The sequence below is a fragment of the Poecilia latipinna genome, unplaced genomic scaffold (genome assembly GCF_001443285.1).
Source record: "Poecilia latipinna isolate Pla-1442-1.1 unplaced genomic scaffold, P_latipinna-1.0 Scaffold1177, whole genome shotgun sequence".
Classification (NCBI taxonomy): domain Eukaryota; kingdom Metazoa; phylum Chordata; class Actinopteri; order Cyprinodontiformes; family Poeciliidae; genus Poecilia; species Poecilia latipinna.
This window is the reverse complement of record NW_015113793.1, coordinates 342,806-363,387: the sequence shown is the minus strand read 5'-3', so window position 1 is coordinate 363,387 and position 20,582 is coordinate 342,806. Positions and strand designations below refer to the sequence as shown.

At 39.5% G+C, this 20,582-nt stretch overlaps 4 protein-coding genes across 4 annotated transcripts in view; 3 read left to right on the top strand and 1 right to left on the bottom strand.

The window, feature by feature from the left end:
• Positions 1-222: 222 nt before the first annotated feature.
• LOC106960314 (melanopsin-like) lies at positions 223-7,831 on the top strand. The gene is made up of 4 exons (XM_015053354.1): positions 223-448; positions 5,093-5,356; positions 6,353-6,598; positions 6,706-7,831. The coding sequence occupies exons 1-4, from the start codon at positions 329-331 to the stop codon at positions 6,916-6,918; spliced, it is 843 nt and encodes a 280-aa protein (XP_014908840.1). The 5' UTR covers positions 223-328; the 3' UTR covers positions 6,919-7,831.
• A 130-nt stretch (positions 7,832-7,961) lies between these two features.
• ora4 (olfactory receptor class A related 4) lies at positions 7,962-10,287 on the bottom strand. Its single transcript, XM_015053355.1, has 2 exons — positions 10,180-10,287; positions 7,962-9,479 (listed from the first exon to the last, which is right to left on the bottom strand). The coding sequence occupies exons 1-2, from the start codon at positions 10,264-10,266 to the stop codon at positions 8,481-8,483; spliced, it is 1,086 nt and encodes a 361-aa protein (XP_014908841.1). The 5' UTR covers positions 10,267-10,287; the 3' UTR covers positions 7,962-8,480.
• A 1,592-nt stretch (positions 10,288-11,879) lies between these two features.
• Positions 11,880-14,816, top strand: fndc10 (fibronectin type III domain containing 10). The gene is made up of 2 exons (XM_015053410.1): positions 11,880-12,364; positions 12,464-14,816. Exon 2 carries the CDS (start codon positions 12,520-12,522, stop codon positions 13,447-13,449), a length of 930 nt encoding a protein of 309 aa, XP_014908896.1. The 5' UTR covers positions 11,880-12,364; positions 12,464-12,519; the 3' UTR covers positions 13,450-14,816.
• Positions 14,817-17,067: 2,251 nt separating this feature from the next.
• ssu72 (SSU72 homolog, RNA polymerase II CTD phosphatase) overlaps positions 17,068-20,582 on the top strand; it is a 7,799-nt gene continuing 4,284 nt past the window's right edge. The window contains exons 1-3 of the mRNA XM_015053406.1: positions 17,068-17,358; positions 18,000-18,143; positions 20,249-20,388. Coding sequence (XP_014908892.1) covers positions 17,279-17,358; positions 18,000-18,143; positions 20,249-20,388 — 364 coding nt within the window. The 5' untranslated portion in view covers positions 17,068-17,278. The remainder of the gene's footprint in view (positions 17,359-17,999; positions 18,144-20,248; positions 20,389-20,582) is intronic.

Genomic DNA, 20,582 nt, shown 5'->3' with positions numbered 1-20,582 from the left:
GGAAAGATGTAAATATATCCAAGCTGATTGATTCCCTGATGCTTAAGTTATATATGCAGTTTTCTTGGAAAGCTGATTTGGATTTTCTTGGTAAACATTCACAATGAAGGTGGAGCTTCATTTATGGCGAGATGCTGCTGACATGAGTCCAGAAATTAAAAAATTTAACTCAGTAGGTCACGACATGGAGCAAAAGGCAACAACCAAACTTGTTGGGAAAGGACTTAGCACACTTCTGCCCGATGCACTGAGTGCCTTCCACATTATTCTGGTGGCTCTAGGAATTGTGGGTAATATCATTGTGTTTGGAGTCACTGGAAAGGGTGTGATGGTGGAGCGCAGCACGAGACATCACTCGGACATTGTTATCATTAATTTGGCCGTGTCCAACCTCATGGTTTTACTTTTGAGGAACGTGTTGCTTATCTTTTCGGACCTGGGCTTAAAGGTATGAACCACTTACACAAACATCTGATGTGCTGCTCAAAAAACTAAAAATTATGGATGGAAAAGAATAAAAAAAAGCGTTTTGCTTGTTGAATTAGCTCTCATTTTGCACATAGAGTTTCGGTCCACTCACTGTTAGCAGAAATGTCATCATATCTGGACTTTAAAGAGCTTCTTTGAGCTATTCTCATGGCAGAGTTTATTCATTTAGAGCAAAAACTGTCAACAAATCTTAAACAAAATGACCTGCTGCAAAAGTTTAATCTCATCGGATATTTTATCTACTCCGATTCCAGAGGATAATCCAGTAAAACCCCCAACATAACATACAGGAATTTAGAATAACCAAACACGGATGACGATGTAGAAGCAATCGTGATAGTTTGTGGACTCATTTTAAGAGATAAAAGACGTAACAAAAATAAAAGGCAGTGGATAAAAGACAGCGGGAGCAGCCGCTCTATTTGCTGCACTATGATTTGGAGGCAACTATGTTTTTTCATAGTTAATATTTTAACTGAATAAACATAATAAACATATATAATAATGACCTTTACATATAATAATAAACATTTTCACATGTCATCTCTGATATCCACCGGACTCTCAGTTGCGCGATATGTCAGCTGTTTGGTCTTCCCCTCTGTTCTTACGTCACCACGCTTTTTGATTGGCTACCTGTCACATACAGCAGGTTGTATTCTCGTTCCCAGTCAGGGTAAACCCCACAGGCTGCGATAAAAGGGCCAAGACAACCCAAATTGGGCATATTCAGGATTTAGCAGGAATACCAACATGCAGAAGCCTTATCTGACTGTTCATCCCACCCGGGCCGCAGCAAAATTTGCAAGTCTTGACCGGTCCGCGGTAATAAAAAGGTTGGGGACCACTGGTCTAAAGGACTAAAAGTAGATTTAAAGGAACTCACTGTTTCAGCAGTTTTGCAGTTTTCCAGACGTTTATTGCAGATTTGTGGTGCATAGAATATGAATGCTGCTTCTCCAGTGTTTGGTTCTGGTTCTGGTTCTGCAGAGCAGACTGGAACTGGTGGATGTTTGTAAGTAAATTATTAGATTTTGGAGAGAAGTTGTCTGTATTTATTCTGTGTATGTGCAGGGCTTGGTGTGTGCGACTTCATTTCATCTATTTTTCTGTAATGCCACACCTGACCAGGCTGGTATTCATAACTGAGCGACTGAAAGCTAGCTGGATATTATTTCCTGATAATCAGGTGGTGCCCCGTCTTGGTATTTTGATCTAAAATACTAACTTTATTAAGAATTTTCTTTCCATAACCAAACAAAACCTATTGCTGCTCCATATTGTAGTTCCTATTTTAAAGAATGGGTAAAAGAACCAAACCACCCAAAAATCTGGACATAAGGGCATAAACCTGTGAATAAAAATCAATCAGATATTTCCTGATCAGCAGAAACTCTGCTACAAGTAATTAAAGGTCTGTACTTCCTTCAGGCTGATGGTGTAAGGAGTAAAGATGCAAAGCAAGCACCTTTTCCTCAGGGAAGTTGATTAATCTCTCGTGGTTCATTAACACACACCTTAGTTTCCCAGAGGTTGAAAAAATTGTGATGCTTTATATCTTTCTGTGATTCACAAGGAAGTCAAACCGTCGGAAGGTGGAACCAAGAAATCAATTTTTAGCTGTGACGTCACCAGACGGAGCTTCTTCAGTTTCAGGAAAAACAAAACCCCAAAGCTGGTTGATTCCCTGATGCTTAACTGGGTGTCGGTGTTCTTTGAAGGCTGATTTGAGTTTCTCAGTAAACATTCACAATGAAGGTGGAGCTTGATTTGGGGCGAGATGCTGACATGAGTTCAGAAATTCAACATTTTAACACAACGACTGAAATTATGGAGCAAGAGACGACCAAAAAACTTGTGGGAATGGGACTTCGTACACCTTTGTCTCCTGCACTGACAGTCTTCCATATTATCCTGGTGGCTCTAGGAATTGTGGGTAATATCACTGTGTTTGGAGTCATTGGAAAGGGTGTGATGGTGGAGCGCAGCACAAGACATCACTCGGACATTATTATCGTTAATTTGGCCGTGTCCAACCTCATGGTGTCTTTTATCAGGAACATACTGCTTATCATTTCAGACCTGGGCTTCAAGGTATGAACTGCTTACAAAAACATCTGATATATTGATAAAAAAGTAAAAATATGCAGTGGAAGCAACTCATGGAAAAATGTTGTGCTTGTTGAACTTGATCTTATTTTGCACATGCAGTTAAAGTCAAAGGTTTAGAAACAAACACAGTGTGTTTATTACCTCAGGAAATACAAGTATGTGTGATATGGTGTATACACGTACAAACCATTTTAAGATAAAGTGAAACCATTATTTATTTATTTATATGTATTTTATTGGAATGACAGTACTTAATTTGCTAAAAAAAATACTTATTTCTGATATAAGAGCCCAAAATGTTTTCAGTTTCAACCTTGTTTTGAAGCTAGTTTAGCATGTAAAAAAGAGGGGCTCTCCAAACAAGTATATTAAGCTTTCTACACTAATGATTATTATTACATTATAAAAATAAATGTGAGGTTATTGGTCCATTTTTTTACCCATACCAGGCCTGAACCTGGTTAAAATCTGTGAGTAAATATCTCTCCGAGCGTTACCTGCTAACAAAAACGTCGCACTTCCTTCAGGTTGGTGGTGAAAGATGGAAAGCTGCAACTCAAGCACAATTTGCTCAAGGAAATTGATTAATCTCTTGTGTTTCATTAACACACACCTTAATCTCCCTAAGGTTGAAAACATTGTGATGCTTTGTGGCTTCCTCTGGCCCACGTGGAGATTGGCTCATCGGTAGGTGGAACCAAAAGGTCCATTTTCCGCTGTGATGTCACTGGTAGGATCTTCTTCGGGTTGTACATATTAGCGGTATGCTTGGAAGTTCACCTGATTTGGACTTTCTCAGTAAACATTCACAATGAAGAGGGAACTTAATTTGGGCCGGAATGCTGACATGGGTTCAGAAATTCAAAATTTTGAAACGACTCAAGATATGCAGCAAGAGTCAACCACTAAGCTTGTGGGGATGGGACTTCGCACCGGTGTTTCCCCCGCACAGAGCGCCTTTTACATCATTTTGGTGGCTCTGGGAATTGTGGGTAATTCTATTGTGATAGGAGTGATTGGAAAGAGTGTGTTGATGGATCGTGGGCCGGGTCATAACTCGGACATCATTATTGTCAATTTGGCAGTGTCCAATCTAATGGTGTCCATTGTGAGGAACCTGCTGCTTATCATTTCTGACCTGGGCTTCAAGGTATGAACTGTTCAAATATGCATCTGATGTGTTGCTCAAAAAACTAAAACCTAAAGTGTGTTTGGGAAGCAAACCGCTGAAAAGAGTTTTACTTGTGGAACTAGCTCAAATATTTACTTCATGTCATTATATCTGGACTACAGCTTCTTTAACCACCCTTTTTTCAGTGTTGATTAATTTCAGAACACAAAATGTCAACAAATTTTAAACAAAGTAACTGGATACAAAAGTTTCATTAAACTGGAAATTGGCTCTATTTCATATAAGTTCAAAATTATAAATACAAGCGTGAATTAATGCATCCTGTATAAAGTTACTCAAGACACCGACTCTTTTGTAGCCATCGGCAAGCTTCTGCCACTGTTCTGAGTTCATATATTTGTTATCTCCTCTTTCCAGAGCTGGTTTATGTGTCTTAGTTGGTTTCCTGACAAGAATGTCACATTTTATTTCACAGATTCTTCAAGACAGATGAGGTTACGAGCTGTTCTCCTAGCTTAATGTAACCTTTATGTTCCTAATTGTTCTGTGTAAATACTGAATTATTTCAACCGTTTGACCCAAACTGTCAACCTTTTAGATTAAACTAAATCTGTTGGGATGTTCAAGAACAACCCAGGGTGAACCAAGGCTTGAGTCCATCAGAAAGCAACTGGGACAACAGTGTCACTTGTCCAAATTAAAGACAGTACCACACTGCTGTGGACTGAAAGGGTGTCATTAATTGTTGACGTGGCAGGAGGTAGGCAGACAAACTTTAAAACCAAACCAAACTGAAGGCAATATAGGGTAAAAAGGCCAAAAGATTCCAAGCATAAGGTTAGAAAACACAACAATCTGACAATACCTGGAAACCAAAGCAGGCAGTTGATTGCACCAATTCAGAACAGCTGATATCGAATAAACACAGACTGGGAGACAGATTTGGTGGAGTGACCGTTCCTGTTTCATCCACTGTCTTCAGTCCACAACATTGGTTTTTATTTTTAAGCAGTTATGAGGCACAGTAGCAAAACACTAGACGACTGCTGCATAAGTTATTCAACAGGCTGTTGCTAAGTAACCGAAGAGGGAGTGAGTTGCTAGGTAACCAAAGAGTGAGTGAGTTAGTTGATTCCACCAGCTTTGCCTACATCCCCCAGAATGCTATGTGGTTCTGGATCAGAGTTCAGTTAATATTCCTGAATTCTGTATTTTCCATCAGACATTCTATTTATTGATATTGATCACAATTTATATCATTATTGATTTATTGTCCATCGGCCCTATGATCTCAATGTAGAGTGCGCTCCAAGACATGAAAACACACAAAACTCACCCAATCAAATATCTCTTTTCCAGCTGTACTCCTCCAAAAGCTGGTGTCAGTTCCTGATGGGAGTCTGGGTCTGGTTACGGTCAGTCAACGTGTGGTCAACATTCTTCCTCAGCGCGTTTCACCTCCACACTCTGAAGCGCGTGGCTCCGACTATTGGACACCTCCAGGGGCCGTGGAGCACATATAGGACCCTGCTGCTGAGCCTGGCCATCATGTGGATTTTAAACCTTCTTTACTCCATTCCTGCTCATATCTTCTCCACCAGTGGCAATGAAAACACCACAGAGGTGAGACAAACACGAAGTTTGCATGTTTTTAAATACAATAAATAACCTTAAACAAACTACAGAGCAATGGCTCCCAATGAGCAGTTAACAGCAGTTAACAGTTGTGAAATTAAACACAGCTAAAATGCACATTAACTATAACACCAAAAAACATATGCAAAATATTGCAAAATTACACAAAAAGTGATCTGTATAATTAAATTTGTTTAAAGTATGTGTTAAAATACTTGTAAAGAAAAACACAGAGTTGATTCTGACAGTTAAAAATAGCAACAGGAAAGGGGGAGGAGCTGCCAGATACAGGTTGCTATGGTAACCACCAACCGTCAAGAGCTACATAAAAATGTCGGGAGAAAATAACTTTTTGACTACGCAAAATGAATTTGAAGAATAAATAAACCAGTTTTGACAAACTTCACAACTATAATATTATTAAGCTAAAACCCTGTTATTCAAATGCGGACTATTCTCTCCAGCTTCTCCAGAAATCACAATCCAAAAACATGACTTTTGTTCATTTATGAAGTTATATTTTCACAATTTATTTATACATTTATAAATATCAGAGTTCCAAACTAAATATTTAATTAACAAGCTAAATATTTAACTTTCAATTAAATATTTAGTTCCTAACTGTTAGGTCTGAGCTAAATATGTGTTCAGACTACGTATTTAGCTCCAAATGAAATACTTATTTTGCTAGCTAAATATTTAGTTACAAACTAAACATTAGATGTTTATTTGAGAACTAAATATTTAGTTTGCCAACTCAGTATTTAGCTTCCTTACTAAATATTTAATTTGAAAGTTAAATATTTTATTTGTAAACTAAATATTTAGCTAGTGAATTAGCTGACATTTAGAAATGTATGAATGTCATGGTGAAAAAAAGAGTTTGCACAAAGAGACCACAACCCAGAAAGATTACCTGGATATAAGCAATGGACGGATCATCTTTGTAATTTGCATTTCTTCTTCCTCCTCTTTTGATCTCAGACTCTCATGTTGGTGAGCAGCACAACGCGCCCCCTGCTGGGCTGTGTGTGGAACTTCCCGTCAAACTACTCCGGCCTGGCCTACGCCACCACATCCATGGCGATCCATGAAATATTCCCAATCATCTTGATGGCGGTCACCAACATGACGTCTCTCTACACTCTCTACACCCACGGCCGGTCAAGGAGCTCTGTTCAGGACGCACCTGTTTTAAAACGAGTGCCAGCAGAGAGGCGAGCCGCCAAGGTGAGACATATCCTAGAGTCCAAATACTGTTCCAAGAGTGCTGGAACAGTATTTATTTCAATGGTTTATTTTCGATCTTCTATGGATGAATTTCTTTTCTTTCCTAGGTGATTCTTGCTCTTGTCTTGCTTTTCATCGTATCTTGGGGAACCAGCATCATCTCTGTCAACTATTTCAACTACAACCGAGGCTCCTCAGCTGAGTTTCTGCTGGTCATCGCTCGCTTCGCAAACATCATCTTCATCGCCATGTCGCCTGTTGTCCTGGCAATCGGCCACCGCCGGCTTCGTTCGTGCATGAAGTCTTCTGTCTCTGACTGACATTTTCTGGGTGAAGAGCAACATTTGGTCCTTTAGGCCACAAAACAATCCCAGGAAATCCTCCATCCACCTGTTGTTCAAAGTGTTTGTTAGAGTGGATGCAATGCCTCGCAAAATTATCCATGCTTCTTGAACTTTCTCACATGTCTTCATGCTTGAAGATCTGATATATGGGGCAAATGTGTTTTCCCCCTTCTTTACTGCATCGGTCGACAGGTACAAATGAGCAGCACACACCGGAATGATGCAAACTCCAAAACACACAAACACCAAAAACCACAAATGCAACAGAAAAATGCTGCAATTTTTCAAAAGACTAATCCAAAGGGAAACTACAGCGATCACAAGAAATAGAAGCAAAAGGGAAAATGCAGAAAATTGCAAAAATGAATAGTATGAAATGGTGCAAACTTGCTATATAAAACGGAAGTTCTTGTTTGCTTGCAGCATTTTTCTGATGTCCTCTTTCAGGCAGGACTCCTTAAAACTACATGGAATTTGTTAAGCATGTTCATGAGGTAGAAATTACCCAATCAAAATCCATCGTAAATCCAGTTGAGATGACAACACATTAGCTATTCTGCAAAGGAAACCGGATAAAAATTTCATTCTTGATGTAGATAGTAGTAGAGAGATCAGCCCTAAGACTTGCAGCAAAGATGGTTCTGCAAGATATCGACTCTGTGTAAAAACATTGAAAGCGTGTCAATACTTTTGTGAAACACTCATGAGTTTGACTCATGGAAATGAATGTATATTTACTGCGTGGCCATTTCTTTTTAATTTAATATGTGGCTTGGTTGATTACAAAGGTCTTTCAAAATGAGTAAACAGCTCAATTTAACCTTAATATTTAAACAAAACAAGTTAAAAATGCTGATATCATTCAACAAACAAAGTGAATAAACCAAAGATAAAAAATAACGTCTTGTAGGACAGTTTCTGATGTGTCCGATTATTTGTTTTTATATTTTATGATTTTCATGTGTAATTTAGCTACTGGAAAATTTCAGCGAATCAACATGATTGTTTTTGAATCAATCACACAGGATGAACCTCTCATTTTGTTTCCCACCCCACACAACCAAGAAACAAACACACCCAGCAGTGTTCACTATGCAAGAAAAATTGTAAATTTGCACATTTGTAACTTTTCTGAACCCTTAAAAACTAAAAAAAAAAAAAAAAAAAATTAACACACTAAACTCTCCCATTAAACTGGGAGATTTTAGTACATTTTTTTAACTGAGAGAAACCCACTCCACACTCATAAAATGTCCCAAAAAAGCAACAGAAAACTAATTTTTGGCAGAACCTTTTATTTTTGGGACAGTTTGTGATGCCCTACATTCTGTGCCGCCCTGGGTGGAGAGCCGTATAAGCCAAATGAAATCCACTACTGAGCAACAATATGTGCAAACAATCTGTACAGATGAAATGAGAAATTGATTTGTTTTGTTTGTTTAGATTAAATAAATGAGTTCCAATAAATAAGTTAAAGGAATTGAAAATGATAAGTGATTTTTGATTTACCCAGTGAAGAAAGAAATATTTTACCTTCACTATCTGCGTGGTATAACTTTGTCTTTGACCTTTTTAACCTTAACCTCTTTCTGAGCAACAAAACTGATTTGTTTTCCGCTCGTTTTGGGGGATTTTCTCCCGCTTTCAGCCTCCTGGCTGAGAGGGACGTTGGTCCACACCAGAATCATGCTCCTGATTTTCCTCCTCAGCTTTCCGTGTCCCAGGGCCACCACAAGCGGACTGAATCCCACAAACAGCGAAGCAGAGAAGTGGGCCACGGTTAGCAGCCCCTCGGCATGTTGCCCACCGTCGTGGTTGTAGTAGGTCACCGCGGCGACCTGCAGGACCCAGCAGACCACAAAGAGAGACACCAGACACATGATTACATGAGCGGCCTTACGCTCAGTGGACACGTGTTTGTCCAGCTCCCCGTGGCTTCCTGACTCCGAGATAACGGCTCGGATGTGCTTGGCCAGGGAGTGAAGGGTCGCCAAGTTGGTGAAAACCATCACAACCAGCGGCAGAATCTCGTTGAGCGCAAGAGAAGTGGATGCGAAGGCCAAGCCTTGTCGGTCGCTGGGGAACTTCCAGACGCAGCCCAGCAGAGGGCGAGTGGTGCAGCTGATCACCATCAGCTCCATGGTGGCGTTGCTTTCAATGTGAGTGGTGAACAGCAGCGCCGGGATTGAGAAGGCCAGGTTAGCGCCCCACACCAGTCCCAACACCACCCACACCCTCCGCCGCTCCCTCTGCAGAGTTAGAGGTCCAAAGGTGACATGTTGTCGCCTCAGGGTGGCGCAGTGGAAGATGCTGAGCGTCAGCGTCACCCAGCAGCCCACGGCTCGCCACCACACCCACAGCAGCATGAAGATCCTGCACCAGCCCGGAGACAGGGACACGTCCAGGCCCAGGTCGGACATGAATATGGGCACGGTGCGGAAAAGAGAGGTGAGCAGGTTGGCCAGAGACAGGTGGACCAGGATGGTGTCGGAAGGAGGGAGTCTCCGAGACGGACTCTCCAAAGCAGATTGAAACACCTGAGAGGAGAAAGACAACAGCCTGGAGTCAATCACTGCTAAAACACAACAGTATTTTGTTTGGTTTCTAATGCAAATATCACCTGAAATAAAACAAAACTAATTTACAAGTAACTTTTCAGCAAGATACAACTCTAGAAAAAAATAAGAGCCCACTGCAGTGAACCCCATTGAAAACCTGGTTATTCCACCAAATTTGGATTTCTGAGTTAAAACATCAGTATTGTTGTTTCTAAATGAACATGAACTTGTTTTCTTTGCATTATTTGAGGTCTGAAAGCACTGCATCGTTTTGGTTATTTTAATTATTTTTCATTTTCTGTAAATAAATACTAAATTTTTGCTTATAATTTCAGAGGCATGTTGTCAGTAGTTCATAGAATAAAATAACAATGTTCACTTTACTCAAACATATACCTATAAAAAGTAAAATCAGAGAAACTGATCATTTAAAGTGGCCTCTTATTTTTTTCCAGAGCTGTATATGACCTTGAGTTAAGTTTTTGAAAAATCCAGTTGAAAAAACACTTTTTCATCAACATTATTGATATAAAACAAGCTATCTCACTGAAAGGTTTCTTGTTTTGTCTTGTTTAAAGTTTACTGAGATATTTTCACTAGAAACTAAAACAAAAATGCCTGGTAAGATTTTGCGAAAAAACCTCCCACTCATACACTAAACAGATATTTGCTCTCTCACCACATGGATGACCAAGATGTTTCCCAAAATCCCAGAAAAAACCAAGAGGCCAAACAGAATAGCGTCTACAGTGAGAATCTCTGACATGGCGTCATCCTTTCCTTTCAGACTCGGGTCAGAGGGGTCACGCACAGTGAGCTGCTCCTCACCGCGGGACTGTTTTATACGAGTTCATACAGACAAATGATTAAATCCATCACACATGACAAATCTCTGCTGACCATGTTCACGGTCCAGTTAATCCAAAACATCAACACGTCCCATGTGACACAGACCAACAGAACTGCTGCATCAACAAGTTTAATCACATTATTTACACATGAACTAAAAACTAATAGTTCAGTACTTATCTGTGTAGTTTACTCTATTTTTAACATATTCACAATTCAAATGCCAAAATATAATATTTTGATTACGATTTGTTTGATAATGAGCTTAGACAGGAGTAACTTATTTAATCCTGCCAGTTTTCGATAGATAGATAGATAGATAGATAGATAGATAGATAGATAGATAGATAGATCTGATCTTATCTTATTTTAAACTGTTATGTCTCTATATTGTTTCAGCTCAACATTTTATCTGTTCCACTCCACACACTGATACACTGTTTTTTATCTTTTAATACAGACTCTTTGTTTTTCTTTTTGTTTTTATTTATTCTGTTTAAGAGTAAAGAGAGAGAAGTTAATTCAGTCATGCACACCATGAACCGTCCAGGAAGTGAACTAACAAATTCAGCATTTTTTTCATGTTAATCAGCCTTTCATTCTCTCCCTTGGTACTAATTATTCACTGAGCTTCCAGTGGGACACGGTGATGATGTCATGGAGTAAACTTAGCTAAGCACTGAAGTAAAGAGCAATGAAGCATTTCACCACAATTTAAATATTTCCATTAGAGGCCATTATTAACGAGCAGCCAAGATTTCCTCCTTTGAAAGGAGCTGATACAGCAAACATTTGAAAGAATATATTCTCTCTTTTTTTTTTTACCTATTTGCACAACAAATGCTGCACATCATCCTGAATGCAACATCCCTAAAACATGGTGGTGGCAGCATTATGATGGATGGAGCTAAATGCAGAGCTCCAGAGCTAATAGTTTATAATGCTATATTAGCATTATAAAGTCCAGACCTGAATACAACGGAGAAACTGCGGCTGGACTTCATAATAGATGTTTACAACCTTTTCATTTAATTCGTTAGTGACACAAATAATCTAACAATAATCCAATATGGTTCCCATTGTACCCTTTACTGCAGAAAGACATTTATATTATGTGCCAGTTATAAGAAAAAGACAAGCACAAAAATTAAATAAATGAACAAATAAATATTAATTAAAAAAATTGTCAGCTAATAGATTAATTGTTAACTGCAGTACATACAGACTGAAAAAAGGCAGTTTGATGAAAAATCAGTATATTCAGAGGACATTAAGCCAAAACTGTAATATATTTGTATCTGTATGAAAATATTTACATAGATATACATTTAAAATAAAAAACACTTTGTTTCTAGCTCCAAACTCTTTAAATGAAAAGGTTTTAGCTTCCTTTGTTCAAATTCATAAAAGAAATGGCAATAAAATGTTTATTTCTATAAATATTTTATTGTTATAAAATAAAATACATTTTAATTCAATAAAAAAGTTTTTTTCATTATTTGTTCATTTGTATCTTTTTAATTATTTCCACTACTGAACTAAAAAAGCTTAATGGGTTAAGTAAAAAAATCTGTGTAACGTGGACATTTTTATCCTATCAGCTGATTAATGTCAGAATAATCGATTGCTAAAATAATCGTTAGTTGCAGCCCCTACTTAATTTATCTCTCTCCACTTCTAAATGTATACATATGAATTAAATGTGTAAGATAATAAACATAAATGTATTTTGTTATTAAGGAAAACATTCATAAATTCACGTTTGTTCAGAAGAGTAACAGCTTTTCCTCCAGCTGCGTTTCCAGGAATCTGACCCACACCTGGAGCATTGAGTGGGACGATGACTCATCGTCCACCTGCTGCTGATGACTCCAAATATTTCACGCACGCACCCACGCTCTCCAGCACGCTGCGGCGAGCGCTCCTTCACGTGCACCCTCTCAAACAGGCATCAAAGCCATTTACGTGAAGCCAGACAGGAAGGAGAGAGCGGCTCCTCTGTCCTGCAGAAACACGTAAGTGGTTTGCACACAAGGAGTCACTTTGATCCGATTTCTAATCGCCTTATTCATGTGGGATCGCTTTAAATGCACCAAATGCGTTTTCTGTTTCAGATGAGAGGGAAAAGAAGAAGAAGAAGAGCTGATCTCTATGGCAGACCTCGGCTCGGATGGTTGTGCCATCGCCCATCCGGCGGTCCACTGTGAGCGAAAATAATTCAACCAGAGGACGAGAGATGACGAGCCACCGCCGAGCATCGCTGCTCGCCCTGTCGGCGCTGCTGCTCTTCGCGTTAACACACCAAACATCCTCATCCTCAGCAGCAGCATCCGAGGGGAGACGTAGGAATAACAACCGGAGTCATGACAGCAGGCCATCATTTCTGATTAAAGACAGCAGCAGTAATGTCTCTGTCGGCGCGCTGAGACCGAAACCAGATGAGGAGGCGTCACCGATCTGTGCCTACAGGGTGATAGAGGGGGGCATTTGGGGGCAGCTTTGTTTTCGACGCACGCTGTTCGGGTACAGGTGCAACAAGGAGGACTGCAGGACGCAGGTGACTTTGGGGAACCTGGTGGCGAACCTGCTCACCAATGGCAGCGTGCTGTTACAGTGGAGCCACGATGGAGACAATGAGACCAGACAGAGCCCTCCCGAGCAGCCCGCTGGTTCTGGGTCACATTTAACTTCTCCGCCGCGGTCGGTGTTCGGCGGTGAGCGGCGCCACCAGCGCGGCGGGTTCGAGCTGAGCTGCTGGTGGAACGGCAGCTACACCCAGTTCGAGTGCGCCGGCGTGCAGCTGGCGGCGGGCTGCAGGGACTTCATGATGTCCGAGCTGCATGAGAACATCCCGTACAGAATCTGCCTGCGGGCCCCGGCCCGGTCCGGCCCGCGTCGGAGAGCGGAGCAGCGGGACTGCGTGGAGTTCACGCTGCCGCCGTCAGGGATGCAGGACATTGTGATCGCCATGACGGCGGTAGGGGGCGCTATCTGTGTGATGCTGGTGATCATTTGTCTGCTGGTGGCCTACATTACAGAAAACATCATGAGCCCCACCACACAGCACACCTACTCCTACCGCACTCACTCACGCCACTGACGGACTAAAGAAGATGAATATCTGCATAAACACGTCCCACAGTCATCGTTACAAGGTAGTTATTGTTCAGCGAACAGCACAGGTGCTTCTTAATAAATTAGAAAGGCAATTTAATTAGGAAAAAAGTGAAACTAATGTTGGTGATAATGGCATACAGCTAAGAAAACCCAAATGATATCCTGGAAAACAGGGATAAGCCACAAAAAGTAATTCCTAAAAAAGCATGCTGTTCACAGAATACTATCCAAGAATATTAATGGAAAGTTTCATGGGGGAAGACAATCGACAACAACTTCAGCCTTGAAAAGATGGTGAAGTTCACCAAGAGTTGGGTTAGATTCATAAGAGCCACCACACACAGACAAATCCAACATTTAAACAGAGACATCAGACTAGACTGTTTCTTAGTTGTTCCTTCTTACTTTTTAAAATAATACCTGGAGGAAGAGCAGGAAAACTCCAAATTAAAGCTGTTTTGAATCCAGTGTGAAGTTTCCACAGCATAGCCATGCCAGGAAATGTCAGAGTACTTTATGCTTCCTTATGCTAACAAGTTTCATGCTAATGTCGATTTCACTTTCAGAACTTTTCACCTTCCCACTCTGCCAAAAACTGGTTAAATTATAATGGTCTTACTGGTCAGCAAAAGCACCTGACTGACAATCTATGCGTGGAGTAATGTCAGTAGGACGATGGGAGACAATAATTTTAAAATCGCCTTATTTTGGCTTTATGTACAATCAAAGTTTTCTCATTGAAATTTGAGTTTTTGTTTGCTGTAAGTCAACATCGTCAAAGTAAACAAAACTAACCACTTATGACACAACAGTCTATGAGTAATAAATCTGTAAATTACTTTGATTTACTAAAATATCTAAATATCAACAAGAATCTAATGTATTAAGATGCACCTCATCATTTTACGACCAAATTGAAGCACAATTTGCTGTGGCTCTGCAAATAACACGCCTTTTAAGCCTCTGCCAGGGTGCACTGAACCAAAATTACTGATAAACTGTGTTTAGTACACTAGTTCACTGCGTCATTTTGTTGCTCCAGATTGTCTCTGGTGTGCCATCAGGCCACGTTTCTACAGCAATACAAACAGCCTCAATAAATGGCTTAGGGCATAAATCTGAGAGTGTGTCTATGTTGGGAAAGAAAGAAATATAACCTATCTAAGTTTGATTTATTCAGTCATCTCTGGTTTTTGCTTGTAGGTTTGCATACAGTGTTTGTACAATCTGTGAAGGGCAATAGAAAACAGCGTGCAATCTCTGAATACTGTGCCAAACGTCTTTTAGCTAGAATCCCTTTTTTGTCCCGCTGACTGCAAATAAAAAACTATGGGGTACTTTTTAATACCACACAGCTGTCTTTATTGTTCTCCTTGTGTAATTGGGTGCGTACATGTGGCAGCGTCTTGTGCCATCCAGGTCAAATAAAAATATCTTCTATTGAGTGCTAAAAATACCTTAACAAGAACATGAGCTCGAGGCCTGGAACTGAAAATTACTCTGAAGGTTCTGGAAAATACTTCCAATAAAAGGTCTGAGCTAACCCTGGAGGAATCATTACCTCGCAACCTATTTATTGAAAAGGAGCACAGTGAAAAACATTTCACTGTGATGTGATGTGGTATCTAGCACCAAGATATTGATAGTAGAGAGTTTACATCCTTGCAATCTGGTTTCTTCAAGGATTGGACTTTACTTATCAGTTCATCCTGCAGTAGCTCCAGAGGGTTCAGATCTTAGGAATATGGAGGCCAAATCAACTCCCTAAACTTACTGTTGTGCTCCTTAAACCATTCCTGAATTAATTTTGATTTGTGGCAAGGAGCATTAACCTTCTGAAAGAAGACAAAGCCAGTAGTGAATAATGATACTATGAAATGGTATGCATGATCTGCAGCGATGCTTAAGTAGGTAACATGTTTCAAAGTTCTATTCACATGGATGACAGGAACCAAGGTTTCCTAGCAGAACATTGAAAGCATCACACTGCCTCCAGAACATGAAAGAAACTAGACTAAGTGTCGCAGGCTATTAAAACAACCAGACTTTCAAAAACAACTCACCAGAATCACATGAATGCAGATTTATTATATGTCAATATCATAAATACATTACGCTTTTAATTTGAATTTTGAAGCTAAAAATTCCGGTACAGAATAAAGTCCTAAGCAATAATTATAATTAATAGAAACAAATTAATAGAAGCAAATAAAGAAGGTGGCAAATAAAGAAGGTGGGCTGCATAGTGGCGCAGTTGGTAGAGCTGTTGCCTTGCAGCAAGAAGGTTCTGGGGTCTTTCTGCATGAAGTTTGCATGTTCTCCCTGTGCATGCGTGGGTTCTCTCCGGGACTCCGGCTTCCTCCCACAGTCCAAAAACATGACTGTCAGGTTAACTGGCCTATCTAAATTGTCCCTAGGTGTGAGTGTGTGTGACAGACTGGAACGTTAGCTGGAGATAGGCATCAGCAACCCTCCCGACCCCACAAGGGACAAGGGTGTATAGAAAATGAATGGATGGAAATAAAGAAGGTAAAGTGGAAATAATACTCATATGAAAGCATAACCCCAGTTTTAAAAAAAATTTCACCAAAGTGGGTTAACTGGAGATGTGAACAGTGAAGTTTCACACCCGTTTAGCTTTTTTTTTTTTTAACAAAAAAGTAATTAGAAAAAAGATCAAGTGACTTTTTAAAATGTTTTTTGAAGACTTTGGAAACAACTTGTGAAATCACCAGTAGCTTTGCAGTAATTCCAGGGAGTTTGTCCAGCTTTTTACGCTCAATAGTCAGCCTCACAGGCGTCTTGCAACAAACCCCACCTGTAGGAGACCCCTTCCACTCTGTGTTCACAACGCAAATGAATCATGCATATGCAAAGCTAAAAATCACTACAGAGTGACATGGTTTTATACCCGAACTGTTAAGTTGAAACATTAACAGTGTCAGAGGGAGTTACCCAAATGTGAGCATGTGGGGATGTTGACATCATGAATGTTATTTTTGAGTGCTCTCATTTGTTGTCTATTTTTGTTTTCCTATTGGTTTACTGTGCGTCACATCACAATAAACACACCCATGTCAAGTAAAAGGTGTGTGTGTGTGTGTGTGTGTGTGTGTGTGTGTGTGTGTGTGTGTGTGTCCTTCAAACAAAGAAGGACCAACACAAGGCCAAACTACGCTTTATGAGTGTCACGTTTAACACTGTGCCAAAAAGTGAATCTGCTAAGTGTACCATTTGTAACCAACAGGAAAATTCAACTGCAGTACCCGCCATTTAACCTAGAGATGGTTTTAGACCAGATATAATAAAATAAGTATACACAAAAGTGTCATAATTAACTAAAGATGGCAACTTGAAGGTCCTATTTGTACGATCCGGATGAAACATACATTTCAATATACATTTAATAATTATTTAAAATAATTATTTATTTTTGATTATTTATTTAAAATAAATAATTTTGCGTGTACTGAATTTGTCTAATGACTTTTTCACCTTAACTATTTCTACTTTTCAATATTAATGAAGGAATATTTGGATAACATTTGTTTTACTGACGTAATACGAAGCCCCGCCCCCCCCCGATGACATCACCTTATAAAGCCGTTTTCAGCGTCTCTGGTTCCGCCATTTTAACTTCCTGCTTTAAACGAACGGGAGCGGTGCTCACGGTGTTCGTAGTTGAAACGCCGTGGCTTTTATCTTACTATAAGGGTTTATTGTTTGTTTTATTTTCCTCACAGGACCCAAAAGAACCACTAGTTTTTAGTTTCTGACCGCTGGTGTTAGTTAGTCTCAGCCGGAGAGTCGCAATGCCGAGCCAGCCGCTGCGTGTAGCGGTTGTTTGCTCGAGCAACCAGAACCGCAGTATGGAAGCGCACAATATCCTCAGGTAAAGACGACCCGCCAGGAAGACGAGACAGAACAAGAAAACCAACTCCAAGTGAACCTGTGGTGTATGGAGGGGCTTTCCCAGCCGGTCACAACCCGTTCCGACTCGGTGTCGGTCCGTCAGGCCTTTATCGCTCTCTAACAATGGACTCACTTCTGGAGTGTCCCGCCGAGGGTGTAGCTCACCCTGAACACATCCTGTTTACACGGCTTTACATGTGCTGGTTGAAAGAAACGACCGCACTTATTTTTCTTTTAAAAAACAGACGCAGGGATTTTAAAACACAAGGCCTTAGTGATTAGATTGTTTCCCCCCGGCTTCACATGTTAACAGCGCCCCCTGGACGGAAATGTTCCAGAAGAGGAACTGCAGTTGTGCAACTCCAGTCATTCAGCTCTTTCATAACACGATCTGAGGAGTTTCCTGCCCTTGTGTGTTTTTAATAGGAATAGCTTGCGTTCAGAATGGACGCCATTTGTTTTACAATAAAAAAAAGTTTTTTTTGAATTAAAGCACAGGAAGAAGGATTTCTACACTTCTCTAATCAAAAACTGACAGTCTATGATAGGATGATCGCTTATCTTGCTGACAAAATTAATTTTAATATTGTATTTATTCTCTTGTCCTTTCCTTTTTTACAGCAAACGTGGATTTGATGTGCGATCATTTGGGACTGGGTCTCATGTGAAGCTACCTGGTCCATCCCCGGATAAACCTAATGTGTATGACTTCAAAACAACTTATGAACAGATGTACAACGACTTGGTCCGAAAGGACAAGGAACTGTATCCCATTCGCACTCATTTTTTTCTTTCTTTCGCTCTCTCTTTCTCACACACACACACACCTAAGTAAACATGACCCATCTGAAAGTTTTACATGGATGGTATTGTTTGTTTGGAGTTTGGCTAGGTGGTCGTCTTGGGACAGCACAAACAATGGGAGCTCCTCAAGTCAGACAGTCTGAAAATGTTTGATACATGGTTGTAAAATAAGGTGTGAAAATAACCTTGCAATCAGCAGTTGCATTAGAACAGTAAGTGGATTTTGTTGGCAATAGTAACCTGTTTGTCATTTTTCTATTTACTTTGTGTGTGTGTGTGTGTATATATATATATATATATATATATATATATATATATATATATACACACACACACAAGATGCTTTTTTTAAACCCCTGTTTCATTTTTTGAGTTTTTTGCACCATGATCAGTTTCTGGTGCTTTGGTTCTTTGCACAGCCTGGTGAGTAGATTTTATTTTGGTGGGTGGAAAAAAAGAGTCCTGTGGATAGCAGGTATGATGCTGGAAAACAAAACCATACATATTTGAAGTCCTATGAAAACTCATGTTTAAAGCTGTTGTGTCAATGTAAACTATATTTGGGGTAAAGTTTAGCTTAATGGTAAGTAATCCTGGGTAAGTTTTATGGAAAACCTTTATCTGGAAAAAAAATTACCTCTGGGATTGTTTTCTATAGCTTAATGCTCTTAGTTTTCCAGTAGCCATGTTACTTATTTTTAGTCCTTTTGCCTCAGAATAATTTAATGTCCATGACTTTAAAAAGTTTTAAATTTCTGACCAAAAAATGCAGTTTATTTAAAAATCTGACAATGTGAAAGTTGTGCCAATTTGAAGTGTTCAGGCTCACATGGATCGATGCTCTTATCATGGAAGGGAAATTATTTAGTAATTGTCTATTTCAGTTCAGGTGCATCAAGCATCTTTAAAGTTCAACTTTATGTAGACTGTAAAAGGTTTAAAGATAAAAAAAAGGGATTTGCAGAATAAAGGATTTTCAAAATGTAAAGCACCAAAAGAATGAAACGTTTAGTTTTTTTTTCCCACCTTGCTCATGTGTAATTATTCCCTAGTCATGAGCTCTATTCTGCTCTCCAACACCTAAAATCCATCATTTTATAAAGTTTAAATAATGAAGTTAAGTAATCTTTACTTTTTTTTTTAATGTGATTTCTCCATTAGGCTAACCTCTAGGATTACCTAAAGCATATTTGGAAAAGCCACTTTTAAACTATCGAGGTTATAAAAGCTCAAAATATAACCTTAAAAAAGCAAGGATTTATTTCATGAAGGTTTTGCATTTATTTTTATTTATTCCTTTTAATTGTGCTGAAACCCTAGATCAGGGGTCTTGACTCCAGTCCTTGAGGTCTGATGTCCTGCAGCTTTCAGGTGTTTCCTGGATCCAACACACCAGAATAAAATGCATGAAGCACCTTTCAGTATGCAGTCCAGTTCCCCATAGTCCTGCTGACCACCTCTTAATTTTTCTCAGGTGGGTTGAAGCAGAGAAACATCTAAAAGTTGCAGGACATCAGACCTTGAGAGCTTTAGTCGAAGACCTCTGATTTAGTGTTTGGTTGCCGGAAGATCGAACTGTTTCTCTGCTTGTCCACATTTTAAACCACTGAAATCAGATTTATTTTCTGAGTTTTAGACTAGAAGGTGCACAGACACCCTATGAACCTTGTGCAATGTAGCAAATGCCTGATTTGTGACGCAGTAGGAAGATTGTGATATAGTTACAAAAAAATTAAATAACCTGTAAGTAGAAGATGGAGAAAAAGGTGATATATTGAAAATGTTGATTTTAATTAAAACTCTTCAGAATGGCCACAGTTGTCTAAACCTCATTTCACAGGAAGGCCAGTTTTTTTCTCTTTGAATTGTGGCCTAGTTATTGACGTCACCACCAGAGGGCGCTGTTTGCTCTTTAAACATTATTCAAAGCATTTTTCCTTTCGTCTCTGAAGAGCAGTACTCTCAGGGTTTTTAAAACATTAATTTGTGTGTGTAGCTGTGGGAGGAGGCGATTTTGTTCTGTTTCTGTGGCTGCTGCTGTTTTCCTTGACTTCCTCACCTATCAGATATACACAGAATGGGATCTTACACATGCTGGACCGCAACAAGCGCATCAAAGCAAAACCAGAGCGCTTTCAGTTGTGCAAGGATAAATTCGACCTGGTCATAACCTGTGAAGAGAGAGTCTATGACCAAGTGCTGGAGGGTGAGATTGTTCATTAAATATCAAATCACTGACTGCAGATTCTTATTTATAACCTCTGATAAATCACATTTACACTTGAAAAAGATTACATCCTGACTTGTTTTTTTTTTTTTTTTTTTTTTTTTTTTTTTTTGAAATTGAACACCTGTGAGTCATGTTAAACTGTTTCTTTATATAAATGAGAACTTTTGTTT

Bases quoted from the DNA above. Each gene is read 5' to 3' on its own strand.
- LOC106960314 (XM_015053354.1), top strand. From the start codon at position 329: ATGGTGGAGCGCAGCACGAGACATCACTCGGACATTGTTATCATTAAT. The intron at 449-5,092 runs GTATGAACCACT...TCTCTTTTCCAG, and splicing joins TTTCGGACCTGGGCTTAAAG to CTGTACTCCTCCAAAAGCTG. The intron at 5,357-6,352 runs GTGAGACAAACA...TTTTGATCTCAG, and splicing joins GCAATGAAAACACCACAGAG to ACTCTCATGTTGGTGAGCAG.
- ora4 (XM_015053355.1), bottom strand. From the start codon at position 10,266: ATGTCAGAGATTCTCACTGTAGACGCTATTCTGTTTGGCCTCTTGGTT. The intron at 9,480-10,179 runs GTGAGAGAGCAA...TTCTCCTCTCAG, and splicing joins ACATCTTGGTCATCCATGTG to GTGTTTCAATCTGCTTTGGA.
- fndc10 (XM_015053410.1), top strand. From the start codon at position 12,520: ATGGTTGTGCCATCGCCCATCCGGCGGTCCACTGTGAGCGAAAATAAT.